This window comes from Anoplopoma fimbria, chromosome 12, assembly GCF_027596085.1.
Source record: "Anoplopoma fimbria isolate UVic2021 breed Golden Eagle Sablefish chromosome 12, Afim_UVic_2022, whole genome shotgun sequence".
Lineage (NCBI taxonomy): Eukaryota > Metazoa > Chordata > Actinopteri > Perciformes > Anoplopomatidae > Anoplopoma > Anoplopoma fimbria.
In genome coordinates this window covers 349,880-361,818 of record NC_072460.1, presented here as the reverse complement: position 1 = coordinate 361,818, position 11,939 = coordinate 349,880, and the positions used below count along the sequence as shown (strand labels likewise).

The 11,939-nt window shown below is 42.9% G+C and overlaps 3 protein-coding genes across 3 annotated transcripts in view; all 3 read right to left on the bottom strand.

The window, feature by feature from the left end:
* Positions 1–155: 155 nt before the first annotated feature.
* On the bottom strand, positions 156–770 carry her12 (hairy-related 12). Its single transcript, XM_054609990.1, has 2 exons — positions 702–770; positions 156–569 (listed from the first exon to the last, which is right to left on the bottom strand). The coding sequence occupies exons 1-2, from the start codon at positions 768–770 to the stop codon at positions 156–158; spliced, it is 483 nt and encodes a 160-aa protein (XP_054465965.1).
* Positions 771–4,567: 3,797 nt separating this feature from the next.
* On the bottom strand, positions 4,568–5,275 carry LOC129100290 (transcription factor HES-5-like). The gene is given in 3 exon segments (XM_054609887.1): positions 4,568–5,002; positions 5,113–5,182; positions 5,184–5,275. Coding segments are annotated over 3 exon segments (597 nt in total).
* Positions 5,276–9,979: 4,704 nt separating this feature from the next.
* The window catches only part of ubr4 (ubiquitin protein ligase E3 component n-recognin 4), a 55,324-nt gene continuing 53,364 nt past the window's right edge, over positions 9,980–11,939 (bottom strand). Inside the window, 3 exon segments of the mRNA XM_054609643.1 lie at positions 9,980–11,088; positions 11,306–11,468; positions 11,722–11,812. Of these exon segments, the coding sequence (XP_054465618.1) occupies positions 11,024–11,088; positions 11,306–11,468; positions 11,722–11,812 (319 nt within the window). The 3' untranslated portion in view covers positions 9,980–11,023.

The following is an 11,939-nucleotide window of genomic DNA, read 5'->3' as shown; positions in this document are numbered from 1 at the left end:
CCTTCAAATAAGTGAGAGCCTTCACGTTTACTACTTGTCCATCAATGTGACGAGACAATAAGGAAACCCATCATGAATGAGCTGGCTGGAAATATATTTCCTACATAGTGAGGGAGAGTCCCCTCAGGTCTCAGAGTGTCTGTGTGTCAAAGCCTCTACCAAGGCCTCCAAACAGGGCCTCTGCTGCTGCTGCTGTCCTGCAGGGTGGTGGGTCTGAGGGTGGAGCAGACTGGGGAGGAACTGCTTGCTCTCTGGGCCTGATGAAGCTTCTGCTCCTGCTGCTGGAGGACCTGCAGAGGAGTGACAGAGGCCTCTGTGTTGGATCCAGCAGAGAGGAAGTGCACAGAGTCCCTCCAGCAGTTAGAGAAGCCTTGGTTGTATTCGCTTTTACAGAGGCCCGACTGCAGCTGCTGCCTCAGGAAGCTCACAGTCATCTCCAGGATGTCGGCTTTCTCCAGCTTGGAGTTGGGCTCCTGCTGGTGGAACTCCTTCTCCAGGATGATCTTGAGTTGCTCGATGCAGCTGTTGATGCGATCTCTGCGCATTTTCTCCACAAAAGGTTTTCTCAACTGTGGAAGAAGAGACAGATAGGTAAGCTCATGATTGAAATCAACAAAAAACACAATTTAAATCAACAAAAATGTGCACAATTTAACCATAAAAGCTGATGCAAAGCCCTTAAATTCAACGGCAGTACTTACTTTGATGTTGTCTTTCTCAGAGATCCTGATGTGGTGAATAGAGGAGTAGTTGGATGAGCAAGGAGCCATGTCTGTGCAGGTGAAGTAAGCGTGGACTGCAGTGGTAGCTCTGATGCCCCTGGAGGGGCTGCTCCTCATTTTATACTGAGAGATTAGCATAACAAAGCCATGTGGCTCAGGCAGGGCTGGGGTTCCCACACTCTGACCAGTGGGACTCCCAGTGCAACAATGGAAGACATGTCAATAACTCAGAGAGCTTGTATCTGTGCGAGGCATGTTTCCCAAGATAAGCAACAGGTAATTAACATGTTATCAAGCAGCCATCAGAGAATGAATCATGGACTGAAGGTCTAAATTCAATTTTTAGATGTAGAATAATGGAAGGTGAGGCACACAAAAGTGTGTGCCTTCAAAGGGGGGTAAGTGCATTAAGGACCAAATGCTTCACTGCAATAAAACAATATAAGCGGCAGGCTTTCATCTTCTCTCCTAACAAGCTCTCCTCCTCCAAAAAGCATTTTAGTAGCAGACAGAAGCATCTGAAACTGAAACTGTTGTCCAGACTCAGGCCCAGTGGAACAGGTGAACAGAAAAAAGAACAAAAAAACATTTTGACCAAAATGTTTAAGCTTACGAAGATTATCTGCAAGAGAAATGAAGCAGCAGGTAGGAGGTCGTCAATGTTAAAGAGTGACATCATTTCATTTTCCACCATCAGCCTGCTGCCTAATGTTACGTTTCACTTTTTGTGTCCAAAACGCCAGAGTTTGCCACAGAAGAAAGACTGCAATAACCGGAAGAGAGACACTGATCTAAGGCAGTTATTGGGAACAAGTCATGAATATGAAGAATATGCCTTTATATTACTTTACAAAATGATATTCCCAAGTGGCCTAACATAGCTGTCAGTGTTAAAGACACCTGTAACATTAGAAGTGCTCCCTTTATATTGCAAAATGATAAGTCTATTATTGATTTTTAAAGAACTGTCAGTTATTTTGGTATTGAACATGATAGCAAACTTTTCAATTATGAATATTTCATTTATTTAGTTTCCATGTTTTGTAAGGATTTTATTCAGTCACTGTTCTGCATGTTGAATGACGTGTGGTGAGACGGATCACATTTGGATTAATGTTGTGTTTTTGTCACATATTAGTCACTTAGTTCTGCTGAAAAAAGTAGACAATCTCTCATCATAGGCTCTTGTCTAACTTCCCCTAAAGGTCTGCAGACCCTGTCTTAAATGAACTCTGTCAAATTAGAGTCAAGGCAATGGCATTATGAGCTGCTGGCAGTGTGCCTCTGAGGGCCTCTGTCACTGGCTGGCCCCAGATGTGAAGCCGGCCTTGTGGTTGCAGTGTGAGTAGTCCCGTCTCCCCAGTTTCCCACCAGTCCTCAACATCAGGGTAAATGAGCTACAAAAGCCATGCCGCTCCTCGATGCTCCACTGGGAATGTTAATTGATCTTTTGTTGCAGGACAAACAGAAACTCTGTGTCTCGGTCCATCTGGGAAAAATCAAGTCAACTGGCTTCACTGCCTGGCACAGAGCAGCCTGTCTGCCTTTGGCCTGTGTTGACTCTCTTAATTTAAGGTTTCAGACATTCAACTACACATGCTGAAAGAAGCGCTCAAAGATTTCATTTGTTCAGAGTAGAAATGCCACAACACAAATACTAGCGCATTCAAATACGTGACTTAGAAACTGTAGAAAATAACCTGAAGTAGAATGACAAATCATTTCATTTCAAATATCCTTTTCATTTCTAGTACTTGTTTTTGTACATTTTCATATTAAGGTATATGTAAGTAAACATCTCTCTCTTTCTTAATTCATCTATGAAGTCACGTCCATGTTTGGCTCATTATCTGTCCCCTCCATTGATTTCATTGTGCACGTTTGTGTGAATATGTGCCTCCTCTGAAAGTTAGTGTGCACTGCACGGCTGCTGGGGGTCTTTGTCTACAAGTGTGTGTGAAGATGAGTTCCCCTCCCACCAGCAGCCTGAGAGCTCTGAATTCCTGCCATAAAGTCTCGGCCGTCGCTCAGACCCGCGGCGGCGCAGAGCGGCTTCCCGTCAGCCATCTCTCTGTGAGTGTGATATCTCCCGTTTCCCACACTCTGTGCCTATTCACTGGCCCCCAGACGGGAACAATAGAAGTGTGTCTTGTTACACATCACATTAGCTACGGTGTTTGATCTCCTGTTGAAGGGGGAGGCAGCTTCAGCCAGACCATCTGGCCTGGACAACGAGACCCTGAGAAAGTCCCAGGCATGCCACATTCTCCACAACTTTTGCACACACAAATAGTTGTGAAAGACTTTTGTGGCACTTGAGACATAATTCAAGCACGAGACAGCATGTCACCACCACCACAACAGAAGTGGGTCATGTGTGCGGGGTGTCACCACAGTTCTTCCACTTTATGAACACCTGTGCCCCAGTGAGGTCAGATGAGATGAAACTTTAATGATCCCCGAGGGAAATACTGGGGCAACCATTAAGATAAGAAGTAAAAACTTTCCCTAAGTAACATTATTTCTATTTCTGAACATTCAGGTTTTTTTGGTCTCATTTGTTGAAGTAAAATCAGGTCATTCAGATATGTGGTGCTAAAAATGAATAATCCACACTGCAAACAAATCAGTGTACATCAAAACAGATGTATATATATATATATACATACATATATATATATATATGCTTTGGTAGCAGAATAAATAAAAAAAAATTGTTTACTGAAGAATTTGGGCTTTCTTCAATTCTTGAAATTATTCTTCAAAACAAACTATGCAATGGTTGTACACTGTTAAAATATGAATACACGGACTTATGCTATGATTACCTGACAAAGTATTTATCCAAGAAGACTGCTACAGGAATCTAACCTTGATTTCTATGGCGTTGTTCCCTTGAGCAAGGCACAATAGTGGAGCTGCTGTGCTGATAAACTCTTTGGTGTGACTGGATATATTTCTATTTCCAAACGCTGACCAGAACACAAACTCTACCTGCTCTCCTATTCGTTGATAATTCATTCAATCATTCTTATGTATGACTTTATATGTACATTCAGCACTCCAGTTTTATGGAAAAAGGAAAGACGCTACTATTGTTTATGTTTGTAAAACTTCATGTGAAGTTTCCCATTTATTTTTCAAGTTCAAAGGCAAACTTCTCAAGGAAGCAAATCAACAGATTCTTTAAGATATCAACATAACATGCCTTTATAAAAGGTATTCACTTGAAGATGAAAAAAACATCTATAATGAACATTACAACTAAACAGTTAACAGGTTCAACACTCCTTCACACATAGGCCAAATAATGGTTACATATAGTCATAATTAGGTATAATCATAATAAGATTTACAGTCAAGGTGAATCCATGGGATCAGTTAAGGGATGTAGTCGATTGATCAGCACTCAGCTGATGACATGTATCAGTCAGTGATACTTCGTATCACAGATAGACAGTTAGATAAATCAAACACTGTCTCAGACACTAAAACAGTTTCAACCCAATGTGGGTTTACAACAATACAATTCAGTGACGTTTGCAAAACAAACAAACAAATGTATTTTTCCCCACAGGAACAAGAGTAGGCACTGTACTAATGCAAATGTAAAGCGTATAATGCGTATACACACGGTGTACATGTTCAGTAGAACCTGATCATTTCACTACTTCCAAAGGAATACTGGCACGTTGTGCCCATTTCGCCACACTAGTAAAACACTCAACATTATTGAATCTCCAGGCAAAGCAAACGAAAACAGACTTCAATGAGTCCTCAACTTTCTGTCCATGACGTTCACAGACTTAGTTCTCTATCTGTGAGGAGGAGATGCTGCCTCCATCCTACCAGGGCCTCCACAGAGCACTGCCGGCCTGGCTCACACCCTTGCTGGAGCTGATCTGATGGAGCGGAGAGCCAGGAGGGGAGACGGTGCAGGGAGTGTTGCTGGACGCCTGCTGGCCCTGGAAGTGGCTGAGCAGCCGTCGGTGGGCCTGAGTCTGGACCTCGCAGTGTGACAGGAAGCTGACGGCCTCCTGCACGCAGCGAGAGTAGCCCTCGCTGCCCTTCATCAGGCCAGATGTCCCGTTGGCCTGCTGCTGCTGCTTCATATGCTGCCAGCCTCTCAGGTAGACCACGGCCATCTCCAGGATGTCCGCCTTCTCTTTCTTAGAGTCGGGCTGCTGCCTGATGAACTCAGGACCCAGGAGGGATTTCAGCTGCTCGATGCTGGTGTTGATTCGGTCTCTGCGCAGTTTCTCCACCATTGGCTTTCTCAGCTGAAGGAAAGAAAAAGAAAATGTATTTAGCATATAAATCTAAACTTTTTCATACGATATGAACACTGTTCAAAAAGGGAGCTATGTGACTTGATAGAAATCAAGTTTACCTTATGAGCAGGAGTCAGGTGTTCCTTAGTATAGCTTGCTTGTCCAAAAACAGTGGGTGCCATGGTTGTAGTCGGAGAGTTCCTGCTCGGTTCGAAGAGCCAGTTGGATCTGAGCTGCCTTCTCCTCTGCCTCTGCCCTGTATTTATACGCCCAAATCTCCATATGAATGTGTGGGTCTTGGGCTTGTTGGAGTTTCTCACAGTCCCCCGGCCAATGAGAGCGCTGGGAAGGGCATTGAGGAACGCAGGGCTGCCACATGCTCAATGAAGTGTTTATAGCCGTGGGGACAATGAGTGTGTCTCCGGGGAGCAGGTGGAGGAATAGACTGTGAGAGAAAGAGTGTGGTGGTGGGGAGGGAGGGAGGGAGGAGGGGGGTGTAGCTGGGAGAACGACCCAGTGCTTGTGTTGATATGGGAAAGTGGTGACCCCAGAGGGAAGTACGCCGCTGTCTCATGTCATCTCAACCGCCACCTAATTGAGCACAAAGTGCCTCCGCCACAAGGCACACGTGGGTGTTAGAGGGCCAGCCATTAGAAAAGGCCAACATGCAGCCACTTCCACCAGTCTGACACGGCAGACTTTCCTCGTGGAGCCGTGCAACAGTTGAGACGTCTCAAAGATAATAAGAAAAAGTTTTCATACTCAAATAAAATCTAATTGATAAAGACATTTTATTTTGTTTAACAGAACAATATTGTTTCTTTCACGTGATAAGTTTCTGCATTTTTCTCTTCTCACTGGTTTGGAGTGGGCAAGATGAATTTTAGAGATAATAATTATTCAAACTGTCAAATAAGTAAACATCACATTTAAAAGAGAGAATTCCTGGTTCAACTTTCACCTATCGTATCGTTTCTGGTTTAAAAGGAGTTATTACTGACATTACAGATGCTCTCACTCCACATAAGTGTTACTGAAAAATCAACACGAACACTTGACATTTTGCTGTTAAAAGATTCAGTCTTTTAACTTTTATTGACAGTAGGTGAAAACGTTTTAAACTGTAAGACAAGGAAGCCGCGTCAACTGTTCAAATCTTAACAGCCTCCACACTCCCGGCACATGTTCACACATCAGGCAAACTCCCCGCATACTCATGCAGACAGCCACACTTCATTCACTTTCCCTCCCCCCCCCACACACACACACAGCTGGCTGACCTGCCTGCCGCTGGCCACGTCTCAGTCACACGCTCCCTTCCTGCCTGTGTGGAACGTGGGAGCCGCTGTGGTCCCAGGCTTCCCACACTTCAGTGTTAATGACACTGAGGCCGGCTGCTGAAAGGAAGTGTGCCCCATCGAACAAAGATTGAGTGACCAACCCCCCTCCAAATACACACACACACACACACCCAGGAACACAGTGCTGTAAACAGGGCTTCCAGGCACACCATCTGGACGGATAGTACGCTATTGTCAGCCAATAAAGCATGGGAGACGCTCACCGTGAGAATTGGAGAGGCTGAAATAGAGACAGAAAGAGAATAGGTTGTGTGTGTGTGTGGAGGGTGGTATACCCTGTGGATAGTTTGCTAGAATCATTTTTTTACGGTTTTGGCCTATAAATGATAGATGCATGAGATAAAAAGTTGTTAAAAGTTGATTCAGGAAAAAAACAACACATTAAAGACTCAACTATAACAAGTAATGTGAACCTTAAAAACTATAATACCATAAAGCCTGTGATGATTTAACATATTGCTGATCTTTAAAAGGCAACTTTATCTACATTTTCACAAAAAAGTGAAAGGTCTAATGCCACACAGCTTTAGATGACCATCGATGTCCACCGCGTTGTTCAATCGACATACTTCTCCATGTAGAACGTCCTCAGGCTGACATTCTTCCTCCATGTTCCCACCACATATCACTCCCAGTAGAAACAATAAGGAGGAGATCTCCCTCGTTGTGGCGCATCAGCTGAGCGACAGGAGGTCAACGAAAGGCCCCTCCCACCTGTTTGTTTGGATTGGGGCCATTGTGCCCCATGAATTCAACTTATTCATTCACATCTTATTGTCATAACACTGCTTCGTGATTGGCCAAACACTGTGAGAACCAGCATCACATTAAATGGTGGGATAGTTGGTAAAGGTATATAAAGGAGCGTCGTTGCGGTGGGTAAGATCAGAACTCTGACCGCCTCTTGTAGTCGACACAGGCCTGGACTGACTGGACAACAACTGACTGCATATTCACCATGCGGGACCAGCACACAACGTAAGCTCAAATGGAGAAAAAGTTTATTTGACCAACTTTCACTCAAGGTCATTCTGGAGCAAAGCGATGTTTTGGTAGTTTGGTTTTGTAAAGTTATCAGGAATCTGACTCACGATTAGCACTTATTATTAAGCTAAAGTGTCATTGGTTCTTGCTTTGGGGCAGATGATACTAAGATGATGTTACCTCTATTGCCAGTTTGTTTTTTAATTCACCAGTTTTTGAGATACTGTCACGAGTTCTGCCTGCACCCCAAGAAAATGGAGGTGGACATCTGGTGAGAGAGCGCACCAACAATCTTTATTTCTGGGGAGAGTTTCCAATTAATGGAGGATCTGTTGACGATCCAACCTAACAGGGACACTCATTCTGGGAAGACAGTTGCTGTTTGACATTTCATGCAGGGAGCACCACCGATTAAAGTCCATTCACCTCCTTTGTGTTGGGGCAGCAGCAGAACCAAGCCTTTAAATTGCTCTTACAGTTGAGGATTTCTGTAACCGGCTACATTTAAATCTGGTGTCTTTTCTGTGTATTGAGTATTAATCTGATGTTTCTCCTCAGCATGTGTAAGATGATGGTTTTGGAGAGGAAGTGCACAGACAGAGCAGTGAGGCTCCGCTCAGCAGTGGAGAGCCAACTCAACACTGAGGGGTCCAGCTCTGACGTGTGGGACAAGACAGTCTCCTTCTTCACAGTGAAAAAGGCCTTGATTTTCCACAACGGCTACACCAAATCCTCCAGAGAGGCCATGCGGCTGTTCCCCTCACCTGCTGAGGACGTGGCACCGCTCTGCTGCCAGTAACATGTGAACACACGAGAACAACATGAAATGAGATGGGATGTGCCGGACTGCGTGTGTGTGTGTGTGTGTGTGTGTGTGTGTGTGTGTGTGTGTGTGTCTACAAGCTTGGTAGTAATGAACATTGTCAAGGAGAAGCTCCAAATGAAAAACATTCTTCAGATGGAAAAGGACTTCTTGATTTCTGTTGGGTGCTTTTACACCACAGAAAGTGGAAACGATGGGAGATGTATAGCACATACACTGTGATCTAAACGGTCAAAAATGTGCCTTAAAATGTGCATTTCATGCCTTAAGCCTTAGTACTCCTTGAAACTGGTCCCCTAAAGACCATGTTGCCAGGTTGTTGTTTTTTGGGACTCAAGCCATATTCCTTTGTATAAAAGGAGAATGTGTATGCCAATGCATACTTTGTTTTGTAAATGTTTTACATTGTGTTGAGAGATCTCATTTTAGTTGTTATAACTGAAATGTGAAATATGTGCCTTCATATGCATGTCAAAAATAAAGTGAATATGTTTTTATAACATTTGCAGTTTGTGTTGCAAATCATTTCCTCACACTAATAATAATGGTAGATCATTTTATGTGTTCAGTTCTCTACAGTTTTCTCACATTATCAGTGTCCTAATGAACACCGCTCTCTGGTGGTCTTTACACAACATTAACGCAACAGCTTTTTCTCCCTGGACTCTGGTCTCAACAACTCTGAGGTACTCTACAGGGTTTTTTTCTTAAGCTGGTGTCAAAGAGCAGAGCCACAGTAGGATGTAGGATTTAGGATATTAAGTTTTTGGATTGATGTGACGAGACTGCTGGCAACCCAGGTGTGCATTTGTATGAAGTGTGTAGATTTAGCTGGAGCCTATGGGGCTTTAAGTGCCTTGCTCAAGTATCACATGGTAGGGTACCCACTAGATATTGAAAAGGCAATGCATGAAGGCTGCCGTTGTAACCCAAAGCTGTATTGGACCCTTTTGCTTTACTAATTAAGACAGATAGTGTTTCTTTAGAGGGACCCTAAATGATGAACAACTGCAGTGTTACTTAATGTAATAAAATCTCATTTAAAAGCATAATCAAATATAGACTCATACACCTAAAGTTTAACTAAATGTTTGTTAAGTCACTGCAGAGACTGAGCCTTTGGCACACTGATGAAAGCCCGTGCATTTCAGAAAAGTGGAGACCCTTTGGAAAGTGAGATCCAAAAACCCTTCTGCGATTACAGCTTATCGCCATCGGTGCTGCTAAAGAAAAATAAACGCACATGTTGACGGGACATTTCCCATGAGTCTCTAACCCAGCAGACGTTTGGACTTATGTTACTATGAATGAATAACAGCTCTGCTCTATTCGATCGTTCCAGTGAGCAATTATTCACCAGAACAACAACTGAAGCAGCTAAATGGAATTCAGCCATAATTAATTTCCCAATAACTTTTTCTACTGCGACTCAGGCCTTTGCCCAGTTCAAAACAAATGTGCTGTTTTGGTGTAGACAGCAGCTGGAACAGAAGAGGTTACCCTGAATCAGATTTGGAATTATAACTGCTTTATTAATCATAGGTTCAATTAAAAAAGCAGACATTCAGCAACAGTTGAACATTGTAGCAGCGGGACTAGGAATATTAACAATACACTAGGTGAACTCCACACCATGCATCAGCTCTGGACTACAAGGACGTTGGTTTTTAACGGTCTGGAAGTTGAAAGTCAATCACAGAGGATAAACTCAGCGGCACTTTGCTTTCCAGAAATCTGTTCTGGGGATTGACACAAGAGTGTTGGCCCGAGAAACAAAACAAACTGAACGAGAAAAACAATTAGTCAAAGAAAAGGGTGTTTTAAGGATATAATGTAGGTCTGTTTTATTATTCATTTAGACAGGTCTGATATTTCATTGCAACAGATGGAATCTTTCACAAGTCCAAAGTTCACTTTGTAACAAAGGCATAGCTTTATGGGAAAAAATAAAACAAACTTTTATTCATTGTTCTTTTCACCATTTTGCTTCAGAGGATGATAAAAGAAACCTTACACACACACACAAAATCGAAAACTCTCTTTTTCTGTCCATCACTCAATTTCCAGTTAGAAACTACAGACCAAACAGCAAGAGCCCTGAAGAAAAGGACAGCTTAGCCAGCCACCATGTGACACTGAACCTTCTGTTATTTAAAAAGCCAGACCAAAAAACAAACTGAAATCAAACAAACAATAATGAAAACAAGATAAAATCAAATGCCACTCTTAACACGTGGTGGGTCAAATCCCAAAACACATTTTGTTACCTTAACATTGAAGCCCAATATTAGTGGGGGAGGGGTTTGAAAGCTAAAACAGAATTCCCTTGTTATTCCCATCAACCAAACAACTAGTTCTTTTTTTTATTCTCTCAGCCCGCCATTCTGTGGCCATCTGTGATGTCCTTAAAGACTAAACGTCTCTGGTTTCAATCATCAGTCACCAACTCTGGACTGAAGCTTTCTGAATCAGAGGGGCAAAGTGTAAATTCTGTTTTAGAACAGTTTAACAACAGCATTGTGTTTTTGTGTTAAAAGTTACAGAGATGTTTCCAGAAGTGGATGATGTTTTTAGACTACACATAGTTTCAGCTTAAAGTTAATTTGAAGATGTCATATGGGGGAGGGAGGTGAGTAAGAGGCAATGCGTATACTCTGTGTGTGTGTGTGTGTGTGTGTGTGTGTGTGTGTGTGTGTGTGTGTGTGTGTGTGTGTGTGTGTGTGTGTGTGTGTGTGTGTGTGTACTCAGCATGGTGTCAGTGTTTAAAAAGAGAAAATCTTTTCTTTTTTTTCAGTTGGTAGGTGTCCCAACTGTATTTGCAGGGCTGTTGTGTGTTGGAGGGGTGTGGGTTGAGGTTGGCCATCAGGGCAAAGAGTTCAACAAATCCTGCAGGAAGAGGTCTGGGTCTGGGATTTCAGAGAGAAGACCTGAGAGAAAAAAACATAAAGTATCTTAATCAAATTCACATCACCCTTTAGAACTTACACCTGCCAAGAACTTAAGGTCAGGAGTCAACAAGAGTAGAGACCATCACAGTTCAACCAGTTGGTTCACTGTAGATGTGTCCAATTTCCAAATGAATCCAGAGTACAACTTGAAGCAAAAGCATTAAAGAATATTTCTATTTTAAGTGTGCATACTGACCTACAACATCACAGAACTCTGACAAGGACTCAGCTGGCATGAGTTCATCCTGGAAGGCCCTGAGCACGCGCTCCGAGGCCTCGTAGATGGGCATGTCGTTGTGACGGACATATTCTGCTAGCGAGAAGGACCAGCCCCCCTCTGTGTTGCTCGTGGGTACTTTCTGTACGGCCAGAGGGAAGAAGAAGAGAAATGAAGACAAAATTCAGCTTCTGACACCTTCAAGCTTTTGATTAGATGTTAACGATGATTCATCGTTAATAACATGCAACTTTATTATTACTATTATTTAACATTGATCAGTGCCCAATCGTTCATAGCATTCAAATCTAAAGCAGAAAAGAAAGGCAGAATATCATCGGATTATGTTTGTGGCATCAACATGGCCAGTAGCTCTGAGTTTGTAACACATTTACCCTGAACATGTCGTAGACCAGATCCACCAGGGCCCAGAAGAGAAGAGGTGAGCGATAGACTGCATATTCCTTTGGAGCTTTATCTGTGAGTCTGAGAGTAAAAGTGAAGAAGAGGATGAAGGTAGAGGTTCATTGTATTTTAAATTTCATACCAAAATCATACAAACAGTGCAGAGCATTAGCTTTGTAAATCTTTAGGTATCTCAGACAAAACAGAT

What these genes read in the sequence shown, in the direction of transcription:
- her12 (XM_054609990.1), bottom strand. Translation starts at nt 770, where the DNA reads ATGGCTCCTTGCTCATCCAACTACTCCTCTATTCACCACATCAGGATC. An exon ending in CTGAGAAAGACAACATCAAA is followed by an intron (nt 570 to 701) that starts GTAAGTACTGCC and finishes CTTCTTCCACAG; the next exon opens with TTGAGAAAACCTTTTGTGGA.